Source organism: Dicentrarchus labrax, unplaced genomic scaffold (assembly GCF_905237075.1).
Source record: "Dicentrarchus labrax unplaced genomic scaffold, dlabrax2021, whole genome shotgun sequence".
Lineage (NCBI taxonomy): Eukaryota > Metazoa > Chordata > Actinopteri > Moronidae > Dicentrarchus > Dicentrarchus labrax.
In genome coordinates this window covers 5,189,631-5,210,687 of record NW_026136720.1, presented here as the reverse complement: position 1 = coordinate 5,210,687, position 21,057 = coordinate 5,189,631, and the positions used below count along the sequence as shown (strand labels likewise).

At 41.0% G+C, this 21,057-nt stretch overlaps 1 protein-coding gene across 4 annotated transcripts; it reads right to left on the bottom strand.

Annotated features, from left to right (window-relative positions):
* Nucleotides 1-336: 336 nt before the first annotated feature.
* Nucleotides 337-13,533, bottom strand: wfdc1 (WAP four-disulfide core domain 1). Of its 4 annotated transcripts, none has more exons than XR_007881196.1 (7): nucleotides 13,015-13,533; nucleotides 3,269-3,464; nucleotides 2,981-3,064; nucleotides 2,568-2,708; nucleotides 1,979-2,038; nucleotides 1,830-1,889; nucleotides 337-1,717 (listed from the first exon to the last, which is right to left on the bottom strand). XR_007881196.1 is itself a non-coding variant. In XM_051381592.1 (7 exons), the coding sequence occupies exons 1-6, from the start codon at nucleotides 13,105-13,107 to the stop codon at nucleotides 1,831-1,833; spliced, it is 624 nt and encodes a 207-aa protein (XP_051237552.1). In that variant the 5' UTR covers nucleotides 13,108-13,532; the 3' UTR covers nucleotides 337-1,717; nucleotide 1,830. The 4 variants fall into 4 exon arrangements, 3 of the variants coding, with proteins under 3 accessions (XP_051237552.1, XP_051237554.1, XP_051237553.1); XM_051381592.1 differs by having other exon boundaries at nucleotides 1,988-2,038; nucleotides 13,015-13,532; XM_051381594.1 differs by having other exon boundaries at nucleotides 337-1,889.
* Nucleotides 13,534-21,057: the final 7,524 nt, after the last annotated feature.

The following is a 21,057-nucleotide window of genomic DNA, read 5'->3' as shown; positions in this document are numbered from 1 at the left end:
AGCACCCTGACTCTGTTTGACCTGAAAGGTACGGAACCTTAATTATTATCATTGGTAACACCTGTGTTTACCCTACTATTTCATGTCAATTTTGTGCTGCTGTGAAAAAGGTCTGTTGGAAAATAAACACTGTATTCAGTACTGTATCATTTTGGTTTCATGTAAATCCACACTGATGAAGAATGATGACTGATCAGGATCGGATTGGAAACTGTCAAATAATAGTCTGTGGTGTAGTCTTTGCAGTGGCGTTATCATCTTCATGTTGTTTTATGATCATTTCTACAACATGAACGTCCTGAATGATTGGCAGAAAATAGAAAAACATCACAAAACTTATTCAACAATGCGGTTTATTTAGAATGAACGAGGCAACATTACAGCACCAGTCAGAAAATAACATTCAGACATCACTTTAGTTCTGCACACAGAGAATGGTTCCAGCTTTTCTTTTACACCTTCAGCTTATTATGTGACCAGCTTATTCTTCTGTTATAGGCAGCAATGAAACTGAGCACCATTTGAACTGATAACAGAGACAACGTAAGTTTAACAGTCGGCTGAAGCAAGAGGAAGTTTGAAAATAAATGTTTTGAATATCTGCTCTGTGCAAAAGCCATTTTATTATCATGTACTGCAACAGGGGCTGTGATAGTGTGAGGTTTACTAAGATTATTTAGAAATGATGCAGCATGATTATTCAAAATTCTGAAATGTTTGAATAATCTGCACTGGTAGATATTTGTTGTATGACTTGTTTCATATAAAATGGTCACCAGTAAATTAATTTCAGGAAATGAATTACCGATATGATGCTGTATATACAGAGTTTGTCTTTAAAGGGATAATTCACCCAAACTGAATCTTTTCAGTACCAAACACTTGCCCATGTAAGCTTATTTAAAGGTGTTTTTTTTTTTTTATCCCTTTAAATCTCCAATGGACCTCTGAAATAAACTCTTTTACCTAACTTTAATTTGCTTTTCACAGCAATGAAGTCACGGTCAGCATCTGTTGGCTGGAACTAATCTACAGCTGTTCCAAATATATTGAAACTGACACAATCCACACACTCATATGGCATTTGTTATTTTAATTAAAGTTATTAGAATATTAAACCCCATTTGGATTTGATTTAAAGATGCAGCCACTAATGTTGGATTTTTTTTTCGATTTGTCCATAAAACTTTCCACATTTCAGATCTGGAAACTTGAGCACCGTCCTTCTGAGAACAGGAGAGACAGAATGGGTAACTGGGCCACATGGTCTTGATTTTCTCTGCTGACCAAGCCTTAAGGTAAGAGAGTGTGTGACAATAAAAATGAGCAGGTTGTAAAGAAATGAAAAAGAAATGGCATGGGTTCCTTATTTCCTTTTGAGACATTAAAAAGCTTTGGTGCACGCCCTGCTCGCCTCACCTCTGCTTCAACATCGACACCCTCTGCTCCATCCTTTCACAGACACCAGGCAGAGAGATAAAAAAAAAGCACTTATTTCTTTGGTTGTGTACTGTAGACACTTCAGACTCGTCTCCCAAAGGACTTCGCGACTGAGGCCGCAAGACGCGGGCTTTGCAAAGAGGAGGTAGCAGCTGTAGGTCTGGTAAAAAGGTCAGTTCTGATCCTGGTTCAGCTGTGATGAGAGCAGATCGAACAGGAGTGGAGCTGATGTCTGAGGTTGTGTTATGGTCGTAGCTGGGGCTGAGGTCAGGTTGATCTGAGAGCAGATACAACAACAAAAAAAATCCATAAGGCTTTGTCTAAAGGGAGATAAAGGTTCAAGGGTCTTTGGTTTTTAATATGATGGTTGAAAGTGGCTGAAAACGTACTTCATCCCAGATGCTTGTGGTGATGTTTTTCGTAGCCTACTGCATTGTTAGAACTGGTACCTGTGAGTGAAAAAGCCATCAACATGTCAGGTAGATTGGCGCTATTTCTGGTTCAGTAACAGTGCAGGCTTTTAAGTTGTCCATATTACCTCACTTACCTAAGTAATCCTTGTAGTCCTTGAAGTATTTGTGCCTCAGACCACGTCCATCTGTAAATAAAATGGCCAAAATGCACAAATTAAATAAAAAACAAGACATCTGTTCTCCAAAACGTACACACAGCACTTTGAATTCTTGCTTAAATTGAGATTGAGAGATATATTAAGTAGAAACTTTTGATTAAATCATTAGTTCAATATTTCTGTCCACAGCTTCAGTCACAGATCACGGATAAGTTGAGGCAGTCCACTAAGTTGCCAGGTCACTCCAATTTGTGTATTATTTATAGATCTAATAGGAGAGATTTGGCACATAACAGCATTTGATCTGCCAAGAGACACCAGGCCAGACTCTAAAACAGCTGCTGGCACAACCTGGCATCCTGTCTCTGTCCCCTGGTGCTTTATATGAGCACAAACTTAGGATAGAAGTTAGACAAGCAGGGCATTAGTTGTAAAAAATAACACCGAGATAGGAGATGATTGTATGACTGTATTAAAGGCCTGGATTCAATGTCATATCACAGTGACATTCATTATGATCCTTCAGCTATTTTATCACCAGAAGCAGCAGCCATACCGGAGTTGCCACGTTGCTTGATGCACTGTCCCCGGTTAGGGATGCCAGCAGCAGGGTTTCCTGGGTTGATGATGTGGCACTCGTAGCCTGTAGGACAGTGGAGAGGCTCGTCTCCATCCTCAGTGGTGCTGCAGGCCTCAGCTAGTGGGGACAAAACGTACTGTGCATTAGAACAAATCACCCACGTAACAAGATGGGGATATACGGTGAAATCAAGCCAAAATGTGCTGAATGAAACCTGTTTTGTTCTGACTCACTGGGAAGAGGCTGGGTGGGATTAGCATTTGAAGGCTGTGTGTGTGTAATCATTGAGAATTTCAGTGGGATGGGAGTTTAAAAGTTATGCAAGCCTACAAGCTGGACTAACAAATGTTTTCTCTGACCTCAGTGACTGGTCAGGTATTTGTACTCACCCTGCAGAACCTCCTCAGGGCCATCTAACAGCCAGCCATTACCCCCCAACCACCGAGGCTTGGGTTGCACCAGCCAGTCCAACACTGTTCAGAACACACAAACAGGTAAAGCAATACGAATTAACACAACTGGAAGAGGGAAACACAAACAGACAAATTTCCATGAAGTTTCTGTTGTGAAGTCCTGAAAATGCTTTCACAGAATAACAAATTCAAACTCATTTAAGGCACAATGTAACTATCTCTGACAAACACTATTGTGTGTGCAAACGTCTGTCTGTTGCTGACCTGGAGGTGGCTGCACAGACTCCAGGCAGGCGTAGATGCAGCCATTGTAGCAGCAGCGTTTATGGCGCTCACACTCTGAATCTGAGCGGCAGCCTGGCACCTCACAGGCTCTTTCTGGCAGCATCTGGGGCGGCGGTGGACACCGGTCATTCTTCTGGTGCTGTGTGGACTGAGGGTGGTTTGGGTATTCATAGTCCTGATAAGCAGAAAAAGAAACAAATGCATCCTGTTGATACCCTCCCTCTACATTTTGTCCATACAATGACTCTAAATATCAGTAGAGGTTCAGGGTCTATCAAAAACTGCTTTAGGCTCATGCCATAGTGAGGGGGTATTGCAATGAATAAACACCTGCAGGGGAAGGGCATGTAAACTCTCAGTGGATGATTAAAACTCAGCACATAACTGTAGGAACAAGAGAAAAAACATATTTTTGAGTGGAGGGAGCACCTTGTTGGAGCTTAGCTCTATCTCGATTCCTCTAGAGCAGTGGTTCCCAACCTGGGGTCTGCGCCCCAGCTGGGGGTGCCAGAGATCACAGGGGGTGCACACGACTTTGTCTGCTGAGGTTGTGAGGTTACCAAAATTATTATTTACAAAAATTAAATTTATAAAATTCCAGTAACACGCTGTTTAATCCAAATTGAAACATATTTTTGGTCCACATTTAAATTCATTAAGCTATTTATTACCTATTTAGTGCGTGTATGCGGGTAGGGGTTGGGGTTGGGGGGGCCTGACTTGTCTTGGACACAGGCAAGGGGGGCTTCAAGGAAAAAAGGTTGGGAACCACGGCTCTAGAGAATCACAATATGTTTTTCTAGTGTGTCTCGGGAATTTTCAGTGTTGCTCTTTGCATGCAATCATATTTGCATATTTAATCACATAAGTAAATAAAAAAAATAAAGGCAACACATAGTAGGCCTAATAATAAAAAGACACATTTTTGCCTAATATGTCACTGTAGATACGGTAGTTGCCTCAGTGAAAAGATATGCATATTTTTTTACGAAAGGTCTGAAATTTCAGTTTTTTATAAACCGTAAATTAAAAAAAAGAAATCATTCAAAGTATTGGACAAATTAAAAATCTAACGTCATGGTGGAGAAAAAAGAACCCTAAATATCTGTGCCAATCTATCTGGTAGATGTTAAGATTTTAAATTAGACAGATGAGAGGAATTATATGAAAAACAGAAACTTTCCAGATCAGAAATTGCCAGTATGGGCCATTCTGGAAACCAACCAAATAAAATTGTTAGTGTTTTGGTAAACTTCATGAAAAATACTGAATGCCACACATGAGAAATTAACCAGATGTTCACACAATGTACATACACACATAGATTACACGTTTTACCCACAAGAGGGCAGCAAAGGATCTGATCACTTTTCAGCACAGCAGAGCTACAGCAGAGACGGTGAAGGTTTGGCTTTAGTATGCATGCCTGGCTGCTAACGTCTTGATCTGGATTGGGAAGGTGATTCACTGTGGGAACAAACACTTCCCTGGTGAGTCTGAGAGGGAGAAAGTAGGCCAAAGGACCCCGAGTCAAGCAAAGACACACTTCACACACTTCGACAGCTTTGGCAACATAAAGTGTAGGCCTACGTGCACACTTGCACAAGTACACACACAGCAATGCCCAAACTGTTGGTGAGAAGCTCTGCTCTTGCATGCTTTGCAGAGGCTAACATAATGGGATCTTTATCTGTGGTTTTATAGCTTTTTCCAAGCTGTTGATCTATTGATTCACGTACTGGACAGAATCTGTGGGTTTATACTCTTTCACGCTGCTGCACAAGTTCTGTGCCACAGTATTAGCAGCCATTCATTGTTCTGGGTTATGTACACATGGGAAATGTTACAACAAAATCCCAAGAAGCACAGCTGCCCTTGACTAAACAATAACTCTCATATTTTCTCATACACAGTATTTGCTTTTGTATAACAGGCTACAGTGTGATCAAGTTTCCAGTTTATTCCCTTCTTACTCCTACAAATACCAATGAGCAATGTGTTGTTAATTGGCTGGTCTAAGATTACTTTTACAGCAACCACTGAAAAACATTACAAGGAACAATTTATTTAATATGGATATTGTTTTTATTATTGGAAATCTTTTGTTACTTTGAAAATATTTTGTGATTTTTAATGAAAAAAATCTTTACATTTTTTATTCTGAAGTAATCCAAATGTACCCTTGGAACACATGGTGTGTTTTTCTGAATGTATGTCTTTTCAGTCATGTGGGTGCATTTCTCTGACTTTTTGCATTGGGCAGGGTGTCCCAGAGAGAGAGAGAGAGAGAGAGAGAGAGAGAGAGAGAGAGAGAGAGAGAGAGAGAGATGGAGGGATGGGTGTTTTTTTCTACACTACATTAGTAATTAGATAATCAGCTTGTGGGTTACACATGGTCATTAAAACTGTGTTGTTTGTTTGGCAGACTTACTTTGAACGCTCTTACAAACCAACCAGAAAAACCAAAGCGAATGTTTGGCCCCGACGTGGTATCACTCACACCGTATGTGTGTTCACTTTTAAACACACGTTAACTTGTCCTGGCAGCTGCGAGCTTAATGGGTGGATGGGTTTTGGGCGTGGGAGGAGGAGGAGGGTGGAATTACACCATGCAGGGATGGAGGGAGCAATGTGTGGCTCTTACAGTCAGAGCTTGTAAAATTTACTCTGAGATCTTACTGTCAGTAGTTAAAGGTCCAGTGTAACATTCAGGAGGATCTATCGGCAGAAATGGAATATAATATTCATAGGTATGTTTTCATTAGTGTATAATCACCTAAATATGGGAATTAGGGCATAAAGATAGGGCAGTTTTTGTGAGTTCCGCGGCCACTGTCTCATTCCCAGGTCATTTGAATTACTGAAAAATGTATTGTTTCGTTATTGGTACAAAAATACATGTATCGTATTGACACCGGTCTCGAAAACCTTCAAACAATACCCATCCCTAAACACTTAACCACCATTTTTACAGCTTCTTCTACTAGTACACTACAGGTCTTATGCTCTCAAGAGGTGAGTGGAGCCATAGTGGTTCACAACGTCTCCAGGTACAATTATATGTATGGATGAGGACTACAAAGTCTGCTGTGACTGGATAATGACATAATGACTGCTGCCTGCTCCACTTGTCTCATATCCGATCTGCTCCTAAAGTCTCCTGCAAGCGTCTCCAACAAAAGGTCAAGTGTACCCTTCCTGTTTATGTGGCAGCGTGCGTGAAAAAGTGATTTTGCTTGTAAATATGAATACCCTACCCTACAGAAGCCATTCATTCATCTTTTTCTTTTATTTTGTACTGTTTTACTGTTATTTAACCCATCTGTCATTCAGCTCTTACTGCAACTGCTCCTCTTGTGTCATTTTGTCTTTATGCCAGAAGGGCCGCCATGCTCTACATCCTGAGCTCTATCACACAATCCTGCGCACATCTCTCTGATGTCCCACATTGTTTATTTACACTTCTGTCTGCTCTCCTGTAGACACTGCCAGCGGGCCCAGTGTGTGATGTTCATCTGTGGGCATGTTTTCTCGCTCTCATGTCTACCTCCTTGATTTTTTTCCTCTCCCTTTCTTCCTCTCTCTTTGGTGTGGCAACGCATTGGCTGCAACGACTGATTCCAAACAGCTCTTTTTCTCTTTTGGTCTGTCTTTATCTGTCTCCCGTGCTCTGTGGTTAATGGGGAGTTTGTGGGGAGAAGCCACTGGAGACCCTGTCTGGCTCCATAACTGTACTGAAATCAGGCCGTTCTTGGTTCCAGAGATTTAAGACTGATACTGAGATTTTCTGCTTCCTTTGCGCATGCACACAGACAGGCACACACCCAAAAACACACCCAGTCTCAGACATGTGCACTACAGGGTGAAGGTTCTGCACACATATGCACAAACAAGGAAAAACTGTGTTCTTTCATATAAGTGTCAACTCCAATGTGCCAGATCTTCCATGTCTACTAAATGAAGTAGCCCAAAGCACACATCTGGTTAGCTTTCGGGTTGTCAGTACTCATTTCCTGTCACTATACCAACAGTCAGTTTGACAGAAAGAGAGACAGACATGCAGATAGACGGAGACACAGCAGGCTAAACTGTGAGGCAAACAGACAGCCTGTAAATCAGTTGGACGTGAAAGTTTCAGTGAGAGATCTGAAGACATGCTGACAGACAAACAGGTAGATGCACAGTTAGGAAAAGCAGTCCTTGAATTGTGAACATACTGGCAGAGTGGCGATGTCTAAGCTTGAAATGCAGATGCGCCAACATGATGTGTGGTTTACACAGCAGGACAGAAGTAATCCAACTGTGAATGTAGCTAATTAGAGTTGGGAGAACAGTCTGAAATAGCATCTGCTTTCTGTCAGTCATAACCTGAGGTAGTAGAGATGATAGAGGTCATATACTGTATTACCCCTCTATTGTCTGTCCATAGTCCTACAGCCACAGCAACTAATGTGTAACTTGTACATTAGAAATAAAAAACAGTGGAACAACTTCCATATCAGTTTTAAATTTAAGAGGAGCTGTGTCTGCGCTTTGGTATGCAGAGTTATGGAAACAAACATGTCTGTGGTCTCACATACTCAGATATCAATTTTCTCTCTGCTGCCAAATAAAAAGAATGTCTGGAACATCAGAGGCTCCAGGTGAAGAAAGTGAAGCAGCTGATGTGGAAATGAGTTTGTCTGTGTGGCTTGTGTGTGTGTGTGTGTGTGTGTGTGTGTGTCTATGGTATTGAGTGGCGATCTACTCCAGCGTGAGTCCAGTGCTTCTGACCAGCAGACTCACATCATCTGACTGGGATTAGTCCTGTTTAGAGCCGCACAGACCAGCTCATGGATCTGGTAAACTGGATGACTGACTGACTGCAATAACTCCTATATAACTCCTATATTTCCAGAAATCCATACTCCCAAAATTCAAACATGAAAAAGGCTACAAAGATGATCCCAAAATGTAGATCGGCTTTCCCCAATAACTCGCTAGCCGACCAGTCAGTAAAAATAGCTTCTGCTGCTTATTTATTTTCTGTTGTTTCACTCCTCCCTTGCATTTGGTTCACTTCTATACATTTAGTTCAATAAAGGAGGATGCAAAATAAGGCTCTCTAGCTAAAAAATCTTGCTACTGTAGCTTACTGTAGCTCGGTTGCTAAGGGAACAATAAGTTCATAGTTATTTAAAGACATGTTTGTACCAGTGACTCCTTTCTCATAACTGCCTGGAAATCAGTTCTGTGTTGTGGATGAGTTTATAATCTGAGAGGTAAATGTGAATGGTGCAATGCAGCTTATAAACTATGATACTTACCTACAGTTTGGACTCTCTGGCTCTCTGTCCCTTGATAAGTTAGCTCTTTCAGGACAGCTTGCTATTGGTCAGCAAATTCATGGGTCAAATTCACCACAGTTGAACTCGCATTGGGCATAATTTATGTCCCCTCAAAGAGTGAATCCACTTACAATGATTCCATAATGCACGTAATCTCGCTGTTTTAAATGCCGTTGTGAAAAGGCCTTTATACAACCAATGCTTATGGCTGAACTGCAGTTGTCATGCATTCCCAGAATTTGTCAACTCTCAGCCTTAAACTATTTGCTGATGACCTAAAATACATTCCTCTCGCTCAGCAGTGAAATGTTGGGTGGATAAGTTTGTGCAACAGCTAACAGGCCAAAATTACACATTCCAGCTCATCATCACAAACAAACTTCACCACTTAAATTGCTTTCAGCATTTCCCCCGATAGTAATAAAACAGTCAAGCACTGCTGTGTGTTAGTAAATAATTGTGTAATTCAGCTATTGCAATCAATATGCCACTTTTAAACCCCTTCAATTCAATTCATGACATGGACCTCAAGTTGTACTCTTCCTAATAGCATTAGGGGGCATTACATAGTGTAGACTAATCTTGTCTTTAAAAGGTATCACTTCCTTAAAAACTACAAATTCCCATCAGTGAACAAGCAGTGTATGGACTTGCCTGTTTTGTTTTACATAGAGGCCCAAGGCCAAGTCCAACTGTAGCCAGCCCAAGAACAGGAAGTTCACATTTCTGCAGGGCCCCTGACTCACCAGGTGCTCTCTGAATGGTCCACAACACATCAAATAAATGAAACTGTGAAGATTTATGATGGTAGCCAGTAGACACTGTTCGTGCTCACTGACATGCCCTGGCAGGTGTCTGAGCCAGACCGTGTTATGGCTGTATGAGACTAAATCATCTGGTCTGTGTATGTGTATGTATGTGTGTGGGGCTGTGAATGGAATTTGTGAATCAGGAGCAATGATTTGTAAAGAGACGGGAATTTACACATTTATAAAGTTGTGGACAGAGGTGCATCTCAGTGTGAAAAAATCTTACTTTTAATTTGTACTTTTCACTTATATCACAGACATAGACTTATGAAACTACTTTATAACTCATACATGATAGTGTCTAAAATCCTCAAGATAGTTCCTGCTATACCAACTTACTTGTTGTCCTGATTAGTCATTTTGTAACAGCAACATGGGAATTTAAAGGGGAACTTGGCAACTCTAGCCATTTCTTCGCTGGTTTTCACTTTTGTCATAGCATGTTTTCTCAACGAGCTCCCCCTACAGCTCTGGGACGTATATTTCAAAACACCGTCGTAAAAAAACTCACTTGCGGCACCCTCCTCCCCCTTTCTACCGCTGCTGATATGCATTTGTTGCCGGGCAACTTTTTCGTGTGGAGCAATGTCTACCGAGGTGGGTAATTCATTCATCGTCGCTTGTTCTTATAACCGGCGTGGCTAACCGGTATTGAAGGGGGCGTGTGCGTTTATGTGGAATTGCCGTAAAGCAGTTTGTGTTTCTTGCTTGTTCTCGTTTCTCACAATACTTCCTATTTCCAACTTAACGGGACGGTAGTCCCAAAGTTGCAAGGTTGGTTTTCCGCCTGGGGACGCTAGGGGGAGCGGGGAAAGTCACCATTTTCACCGGAACAGGCCATTTAACCATCCAAATGATTTCTAAACAGGTTTATTAGGTTGAAATAGTTGCCAAGTTCCCCTTTAAGGTCCAGGTTGAAAAACACCAAAGTTACCTTTTAAGGCCTCTGTTATTACCATTTCTGTCACGGTCCTTTTTTCTTTTTCTTCTGCTGCCCACGCCCCCACGTTCTTTCATCTTCCCTTCAAACAACATCTCTTAACTGTAGGATTTCCCTCTTATGCCTCTACACTTTTATTACATGCAGGGTATTATTTGGCAGGTGTTTTCCCCTGTTAAACACAAAGAGGAAATTAGGAAAGTGCCACTGATGACCTTTAGACCTTGTGGCAGGGGGAGGTCTAGATAAGAACGGATGGACATAACTCTGATCCCCAAGACCACCTGACCCAAAGGTCAAACAGACACCTTTCTGGTAAGGGCTTTACATACAAAGACAGCAAGGTATAGATATCTGTTGGGTTTTAAAAATCTAAAAGTTTCTATATCTGCAGATTCTTTAAGGTAACAAATCTACACAATCTCTAATCAGGCATTTGGGAAAGTCTTCAATATGTTGATAAAAGTACCTACTTATAACTGAGCACTGACTTAATTCAGTGTGTATTTACATAAATAAATATGGAGAAAAGGGGCATTCAGAGAACAAGAAGGAAACAAGGGCATGCTGGTGGCCTCGGGTTTGTTATACATTTTTACCAATTTTCCTTTCAAGACACACTATTCCATAGTGCAGTGCCTACGTGAAATACCCAATGACTATAATTTGTCTTTCTGCATGGCCCTGGTGTTGTGAATGAGACTGAGGGTGTGTGTGTATATGGTGGTTAAAAAATTAAAGATTGAAAGACGCAGAGATGAAAAGGTTCAGAGGGAAAGAGACAAACTCCATCTGCACAGCCGTCTCAGCATGTTCCAATTACAGCAGCTTTGAAGCAGAGTCCAGCAAGACGGTGCTTTTGGCCCATCCTGAGAGCGGGAGGAGACGAGAGAAAAGAGATTTGACAGAGGGAAAATGGGGGGTGGTATGCTGAGAGAGGCACATGGGCAAGGGGAAGGAAAAAGCCGGGCAGAGAGAGGGTGAAAGGGTAACTAATTGATTCATATGAGAGAGGGGAAGAGAGATAAAGGCTGAAAATGAGAGAACAGGGTCAATGAGGGCATAAACCACTTAGAAAGTGAGAACATTGAAGCACGAGAGGTTACAGAGAGAGAAAAAGAAAGAGAAGGCAGCACGCTACAGTGAACCCTTGTTAGAGATGATCAATCAGCTACACTGAGCTGAGTTAACAAGCAGGGGCCCGGTCTGCAAGTTCAGTTCCTGCCCTAATAATCCACTACAAACACACACACATACACACACACACACACACACACACACACACACACACAAACATGCACACAACACACAAAGACAAAAGTTGTACATCCAGTGTGCCCTTCAATTACTCATATGGAAACTTGAAAATCAGCGACTCTCTACTTTCTGCTCCTCATCAAAACTGGAAAACCAAAGTGTGTCTACTCCCAAACTGTTTCTTTTCCAGCGGTGGAAGAAATTCTCAGGTCCTCTACTTAAGTAAAAGAAGCAATATCACAATGCAATAATGCTAAAGCCCAGCATTTAAAATTTTACATAAAAGTACAGAAGCATTACCAGTGAAATGCACGTCAGTGGTACTCAGCAGAATCTCCCTGTCAAAGTGCTACATTATTCAATTATTGCATTATTATTAGTAATGCATTAACATGTGATCAGGATTTTTATGTTGTAGCTGGAAGCTAATTTTGACTATTTTATATATACTGGTTTAATCTCTAACAATGCATCATATCTTAAAAGGTGGTCATATGTTTTTTTTTGTGAATTCTTAATATGCAACCCATCTAATAAGTATAACTGTTAAATACATGTGTAAAAAAATATACATTTCCCTATCCCTTAAGCAGAAGTTTAAAAAAAGTAGCATAAAGAAGACATAAATAAGTAAAGTTACTCAAAATCACACTGAATTATAGACATTTGTTCAGTAAATATAAGCTTAGTTAGCATAAAGACTGGAAACGGGGAAACAACAAACCTGTTTTTTAATCCCCACAAAAAAAAACAAATTGGAAAAATTACGAGTATGCTTTATATGGTTCCCATAATTTGCACAAAAACCATAATGAAAAATAACAAGCTGTGGTGGCTATGTTCTGGATGTCACTGCTCCCAGCCAAGAAATAGTCCGGCACATGACCCCTCGTAATACAGTTTTTTCACAAAATGTGATATAACGTGTTAATTAGTGAGCTTAAGAGGTGCTGATAGATGGATTTTATTACCTTCGGACAGAGCCAAGCTAGCTAGTTTTGCTTCCAGTCTTTATGCAAAGGTTATCTAGTCAGCGGTTGGCTGTTACTTAATATTTACCAGAACAATAAAGTGATATTGATCCTCTCATCTAACCCTTGGCAAGAAAATAAACCTAAATGTTGAACTATTTCTTAAAGAACAACACATTGGTGAATGCACTAAGTTCTGTCCATTACTGGATTAAAGCACTCCCTCCACGTCAACCTGACTCTCACCTCAGCCACAACACTGTGAAACCAGCTCTCTGTAACAGAGCCGGTATTGTACTGTGAGCTTTCACCTACTTCCACTTTTGAGGATATTCTGAAAACAGACATAAATCAGAGATAGAGAAGAGCCGCACACTCATACGTGCACACATAAAGTTAAAGGTGAGGTTAGCAGCCCCACCTTATGGTTGAGTCCTCTTTTCTTGATTCGTCTGGCATCACTTCCTGTGGACAGGACCAACAGGGACAGCACCAGCACCACAGAGCCCGGCATGGTCCGTGTCCTGCACCCCAACTCCAAACTCTTTCTGAGTCTCCCTCCTTCACCTCCCTTCCTGTCTTGGAGGTATTCCTTCTTTCTCCCCTTATTCCAAAGTTTGTCCTTCACTCGTTTGCGGGTCTTCTGTTATGTTGCCTTTCCAACTGAAGCAATAACTCTCTGGTGCTCATGTGCAGCCAGAGATTACACAAGCCCTCTCCCTCCAACAGGACCTACTTTTCTGTCTGCCTGAGGAAAAAGTTCAGGGCAGAATGAGAGTAGAGAGAAGGAAGGGGAAAGTACAGAGGGAATGAATGGAGGCAGTGTAGGGAAGACACGAAAGGAGAATGGTTAGGGGAGCAAAAGGAGGGGAAGGGAGAAACAGCAGCTGTCTGTGCATCAGTTGCTGAGAGCTGAAACTGTCTGCTGGCCCAGCGTGTGCACATGTCTCTGGGACAGAGGAGGGGAGAAGAGGGGTGGGGAGGAGGGGGGGTGAAAGCAGGGAGGGGAGAGCGTTAGAGAGGGCAAAGTGTGTGAGACCTCCCCCTTGCCCCCTTGTTGCATCTCGCAGCACATCTGGTGATCTTTATGCGAATTTGACAGAGCTGTGTCAGTGTGCGGTTGGGACATATTTTATATTCTGTGGCTTCACTTCACATGTTTTGCTTGCGTGCGGTAATGTAGGAGGGAAAATAAATGGCTTTGCTAAGTGTGGGGTTTGGACATACTTGTTGACTGCCTGCCTGGAGTTCGAGCATGCATTTTAACTATTAACCAGTGTTTACATTCCTGATTTCTCTTAGAGACAGGCTGTGCATGATTTATCTGACACTACATTTTGCAGGGAATACTCAGAACACACCTGAATGCGAATTAATGTGTGCATTTCCAAGTTCGTACAGTCCTGTGTCAGTATAATATTTTTTGGAGAGGATGCAGTGTGATTTCACTGGCATTGACCCATAAAGAATGAAAGCATGTGGTGTGTTTCAGGGAAATGGGCCTCTCTCTCTCTTTCCCCATCTTGTGCTTCTCTTTCTTTTTCCCATGTCTTCCAAGTTATGCACCCTCTGAAACTAGGACATCTTCCCCCTTTTTCTCCCCCCCCTACCCACCCACCTTACCACTAGACCTTTCTCCCCTTCCCGTCCCCTCCCCTCACCCCATTCTCAGTGTCCTGCACTGAAAGGGAGAAAGAATGCTAAGCCCGCACAAATCTCAGTCATTATTAGTTTTACAGGAGCAGGGCTCATGTCACTGGGAGGCCCCGGCTTCACTTACACAAAAGACAGAGTAAAGAGTTAGAGTGAGAGAAAAAAAAACGAGAGAACAGAAAAAGAGGGGGGGGAGAGATAAAGAGATAGTGGAAGAGTGCAGTGGAAGTGACTGCATGAATGAATATGTGAGAAAGACTGAGAGATGAGCCTGCCCATTACTGGAGGTTTGGCAGCATCATCGTCATGGTGCTGTGCAGAGGTGCATTTAAAGGAACAGTGTGTAGGATTTAGTGGCATCTAGGGGTGTAGCTGCTGATTGCAATGCCCTTGCCTCACCCTCCCTTTCCAAGCATGTAGGAGAAACTGCGGCGGCTGCTCGTGAAAAACACGAATAGATACAAAATATCTAGAGCCAGTGTTGGGTCTGTCTGTTCTGGGCTACTGTAGCAACACGGTAGTTCAACATGTTCAACTCATTCTAAGGTAAGAACAACAATTCTTATTTTTAATTCCTATGAGTATACATGAATAAAAACATACCTTAGATATACCTAAACTACATTAATATAGCAGCAAACAACTATTTGCTATGTAAACATACAGTGGATACTCTCCATCTGCCTGTGGTGCTATCATAGCCTCTCTCTGGTTTGTTTACATAGCCCGTCTGCTCCTTTTTTGACCAAACCAGCACTGTTTAATCCATTTATTACAGTTTTACTCTTGTAGTTTTGGTTTTGGAAAGGCTGAAAGTACACCAACTCTTTACATATTGAGTTATTATTGAGTTAAGCTTTACGTACTTTCAGTGCAGTGCAACTTGTTCACAGTCAAACATTTTATGATCAACATTTGTTTAAATACTACGTTATCAGGGTATCACATAGAGTTTTAAAGCAGAACTTTGCTGCCAACAATGTAATTGTCCTATATGTGGCATTTACCTGTGCTGTAATCAAGATACTTTTAATCTAGAAATGACCTGACTTTATTGAAAATGATGCATCACAAGAGAACAAAGAGAAAAACAACTTAAACCATTTGTAGCACTAATAATATTTGCTGCAGTCACTAAAATGTGTGTTAGGTTTTAGATGTGCCTGGAGTGAAATGAAATTCAGTACAATAAAATCAATATTTAGCTCTGTGTTTTATTATCTTGTTAAGTTTGTAACTGTACCGCACCCTGAGTTATCTTAAGTTCTTTTCAATGGGAAAAAAAGCAGCTGTACTATTTCCAGTCATAGACACAGTGCTAATATTCCCAGACATGTTCTCACATACATCATCCATATCCTGCACCCTTTCTAAATCTGGAATGTATACATGAATATCAAATAAAATGAACAATTGCATTCATGAACCGGATAAGGGCTGAAACATTCACACATTCCAGCCTACACGTACAACAACTTGAAGTGCATGCACACACACACACACACACACACACACACATACTGTACTGCAACTCACATACACACATAACTACTTCCACAGCTAAACCAGACGTGACATTCAGTCTGGACACAGCATCCATTCTTACAGTTGTGAATGAATTAAATACATTAAAGACATAAATTAGAGAGATGGGAAGAAACACCACAAAGATTAAGTCTTTTCGGAGACAGACTCTCCAACTCAAAAGACAAAAATTCCTTTAATCTGAGAGGCATTCTCTGGAGGCGAAGACACATTGTAGCTGTTTCTGCAGGGTGGAGTGTCTGCGAGTCTCAGGGGGCTTCATATCACATGCTTCTACTCTCTGATGGTCAAGATTAATTCCAGTCTGATTCATGGCGTAATAGTTGGTAGCTGTCCAGAAATGGATCTGGCTCAGCGGTCAGGGCAGCTCCTCAACCACACGTGACGATTATACGAGCACAGTAAATATGATTTTGTAGAATCCAAAAGGGAATATGTATGGCATATGTTTCATAATGAAGTCCAGGTTGTGCATCTGGATGGAATATGTGCACTTTGTATACTAACAGAGGTTGAGGCGAATGTGTTGATAGTATGTGGTTTCTGTGTACCCAAAACATTTACAAGTTCTAATATGTATATACAGTATGTATTTATTGTATCTGTGCCTGAGTGTATAAACCTGGGAATAATAATGGTGGCTCCTTTTATTCTGTATATTTCTGACAGAAAAAGGGAATTTTGTGCGAGACACTGAGGCATGTTCCAGAAATGATAATAATCTTCAGCTGTGTCTGTGAATTAATGTCCGACACTGGCATAGGAAATATATATTTTCATAAGAGAGGGTTATTTAAGGGTGACTTGTCAGCATGCTAACGAATGACAAGGCTAACATGTTGATGTTTACCAGGTAATGTAAACCTTGTTTAATATCTTAGTGTAGCATGAGAACATTTATATTGTTGGACCCCCCAAAAAAAAGCATTACACCAGCCATACGGACACGGTTCAGGCATGGCTCAAAAATATTGTTTTGGTATTGTCATTGTTATCAGCTTAATGGTTATTAGCACGCTCCTCTGGTGGGCCGCTTTTGGGTCAGTGTGCTGAACCCTGAAGCAGAAGCCTGTCAAAGCCATTCATTCCAAATCAGGGTTGTCAGCCGGGGTCAGAGGTCAGTTTGAGAGGTCAGAGGCCAGCTGTGATTGGTTGGTATGGTTGGTAGGCTGCTGGATTTTGGAGAGGGGTGAAAGTTGAATTTACAGGCTGCAACCTCTCAACACATACGCATATACAAGGATAATACACTCTAATGCAATAAGTTATCTTTACAAAAAACACAGTTGAAACGGAATACATCGCAAATTTTAAGTAACACAAACTAAATTTTGTAGGTTTGAAAAGATTCTTGATGAAGCAGCTTTTACTAGTGATTTTAAATGACACTAACTTAGTTTTATAAGTTACAGAAACATTCCTGATTAAGTACTTTTTACTAGATATTTTGTTTTCACAGTACAAATAGAAATTACAAAATTAGCATCACTTGAAATTACTAAAGCTACTTGATCAAGAGTGTTTCAGTAACAAACTGAGTTTGTTTATCTTAACTTACTTTCAATGTAATCAGTTTCAACAATTAGAGTTTCAATTAACCTACAGTGTACACTTACTACTATAACTATAACTACAATAATACTTATTATACACAGAACACATCCTAAAACGTGCCTATAGAATTTAATTCATCATACTACATCTGTATTTATTCTGATATGATTTCATCATAGTGAGGAAGGAGAGACATCTCTAGAGGACTTTATAGCACTTTGACTCACGCCGTTCATTCAAAACTAATTTTCTCCTTTTGATGTGTTGTATATCAACAGCAATAAAAGTCTATTTTGCTCTGTTTTACTGTCTCTCATTTAAAAAGTTCAGCAAGCATAAGCTGCATCCCAGCATTTGGTTTTAATATGTTTCTGATATAAACCTCGAGCAGCAGCAGAAGAGGGCAGATAAATCTCTGACTTAATGGCTGTTTTAGTCAGTGAAGGGATGTGTGTTTGTCTTGTTTGTATGGTTTGAGTTTGAGTGATAACACACTCACATACATATAAAGAATGGATGCATGCAAAGCACAAGATTGTATTGTGGATTTATTTGACTATTAAGAGCCAAGAAGAGTTCTACTGGCGCCATCCTCTCCACTTTGCCAGACTAAAAAAAACGGATACATCAACACAGAAATGGAAAGGTTTCTTCACTGGTAATGTAGTCTGATAATGTACCTCTGCATCTATTCTTTTAAAAACACATATTAGCAATGTCTGAAATATGATCTATTGTTGCTTCTGCATGCTTTTATGTGATTGTATTTCTTTCCTGTGTGACTTATGGCAACACAATGACCCTGATGAGTTAAAGTGGGACAGCTGTTTGAAGATGCAGACCGGCGCCTGCTGATGGAAAATAAGAGAAGATGAGGAAGATCAAGTGGGAAAAGGAAGAAAACAAGAAGCTGAAGGACGGAAGAAATGCAGATGGAATGATAAAGGGAGAAAGAGTGCTGTGAGGTGTGATTGCCAACAGAGAAAGTAGACCAAACATCTGCCTGAGTCCTGTATTTTTTTAGCCTTGTGTCTCAAAAATCTGAAAAGAATATGAAGAACCTATACTTAAATTCCCTACACTACAATAAACTATTGAGCTTGGACAGGGATACTATTATTATGAACTTCAATCTGAAAAGTCACCTAGGGAGAGACACATCTCAGATCAGCAACAGGTCACATACACACGAGCCTTAATGCAGTAACCTGTTTCAGCATGCATTCCTGCCTTCGGTGGAGGATGTGTGGTGTGTCTGGTCGCGAGTAACGCTCATTAGGCTAAACCCCCTGTAGCTACACTACTCATTTCTCATTACCACCGTGTCTTTTCTTCTAATCAGCGAGGAGGTTAGAGCCATGCCTGATCGCAACTGCTTCCACTTCATGACTGCTTTATTCCTGTATCATTATCCTTCATCCTCTAATGGCCCTGCCCTAACCAGCACAAGATCTGACTGCGCTCCGCTAGCTCTGAAGGTTTCCCCAGTAATTTTCATTCTCATTCTCATTCTCTTTTCTCACATTCCTCAGTTCTTTTCATTTTCCTTTCCCTTTTTTTTTCTACTGTAGCTTGCTGCCTACTGTTCCTGTCCCCTCTTGTGCCCCTCCTCAGTTTTAAGTTTCCCTCCTCATGTTTTCCTCTCCCAACTTTCTCCCAGTTATCATCCCTTTTCTCCCCTCTTTTATCCTCTCATTTCAGTTTCTCCCTCTTCCTCTCCCTCCTCCTCCTCTTCTCACCTCTCCTCTTTCTCGTCCGGCTAAACCGGGCGCTTTGAACTCAGGTAGCTGTGCAGCATTCCTCAACGTGACCCCCGGGAGCAAGGTCGGCTCAAAAAACTGAAAAAAAGAAAAACTATTTCAGCTGTTTCTATAGCGACCCAGAGCCCAGGGGTTCCACTGTGGGGTCAAAGTGACTGGGAGGCACTTCAGTTAGTCCTGTTAGACTTCAAAGCTCCTTCTGTGTTTTCTGCTTTATTGGAGTTGATGTTGAAAGGGTCAAATGTAGACAGTCCCATATCTCTGCTGCTCCTCTCTCTCTCTCTCTCTCTCTACACACACACACACACACATGCAGTGGGTTGTGGGCCACGTGAAAACTGAAATAGTACCACTTAGTTGCTAGAAGTTTGAGCACATGGGCTTGTCTCACCAGTTCTCTACCTTCCCATGTATGAACAATGATCATAGTTAGTGTGTGTTTCTCTTTCATAAAGCAAAGGGGTCTCACAAGAGATCAAAATCAAAGCAGCCTCAAAAAATGCTGAATCCTCCATTTCCCATGAATGAAATTAACTCTTCATCTTTTATTAGATCTTCCGAGCCTCCTGAATTACCATTTCTTTTAAAAATCCACATCTCCAGTTCGTAATGCTTTCCAATAAAGGACCAGTGTGTAAGATTTAGTGGCATCTAGTGGTGAAGTTGCAGATTGCAGACTAACTGAACACCGCTCGTGTCTGTATTTGATGACCTGGGAATGAGAACAAGTTGTGAAGTGTGGAGAAGAAACTATCGTGGCCACGAAACTAGCAAAAAACATGAAAGGCCCTTTCTACAGCCAGTGTTTGGTTTGTCAGTTGGCTACTGTAGAAACATGGCGGTTCAACTGTAGGACTCCATGGAAGGCGACCTGGAGTGTCTGTAGATAAAAAAGGCTCATTCTAAGGTAAATAAAACAATGATTTCTACATTCAGGTGATTACGAAACATACCTCTGAATATTATATTCCATTTCTGACAATATTTTTTTCTTAAATGTTACACACTGGACCTTTAAGTCTTAAGACCAATAAGACCACCTCTAAGACCAAAGAAAGATAACCCAGATGACATCATAGTGTTATCATTAAGGTTTTTTTTTTCAGACTTTGGAAAGCTCAGAAGACCCTTTACAACTGTTTTTATAATCTGAGCTGCACTCCTTGTAACGAGTAAACTGAACTTCATATACAAAATCTGTGGAGCGCCCCTTTAAGAAGGATAAAAGGAGCAGCATGGTCACATTGTATTTAGTATCTGAGTGCATTTATTCATTTATCAGCTCAATGAATAAATAAAAAATATTTTAATATATGAAAGACAATGGTTTTGAAGTTCACACTGCCTGTTTTGTTCAGTTAGACATATTCACTTTATGTGCAGCACAGACAGTGTGTTAATAAGGGTTTAGAGATTTCCTCAAGTAGCAGTCTGTATCAAGTAACAGCAGATTTTAGGTTTACTGGATTGGAAATCCTCTGATAATTTTGAACCAATAGTCTTCCTTTCCCTGATAATAGGCGGCCTCTTCTCTCTCTTGGCAGTCAACCATGGCATAAAGTGTGTGTGTGTGTGTGTGTGTGTATGTGTGTGTGTTCCTCTATGTGTTTGGTTTCTATGAAACATGGATTATGTCTTTGTTCCTGTCTGGTAGATCAAAGGCTTGTGGTATTTTGTGACTAGCTCTCTTGTCGTGGCAAGTTTTCTTTTCTGCAGTTTCTTTCCTTTGGTGTGTACGTGTGTGTGTGTGTGTGTGTGTGTGTATGAGTGTGTGTGTAGATGGTGTTTGTTAGTGAGGTGGTGGTGGGGGGTCGGTGTGGGATGGTTCCAGTAAGGGCCACTGTTTGTAAATCTTGGTTTAGAGTTTGTTATTGCAGATTTATGCAGAGTGATATGTTTATTTATACTTGTTATATTTGAATTATTCCAGGTTGTAGATGTTTATCTGCTGC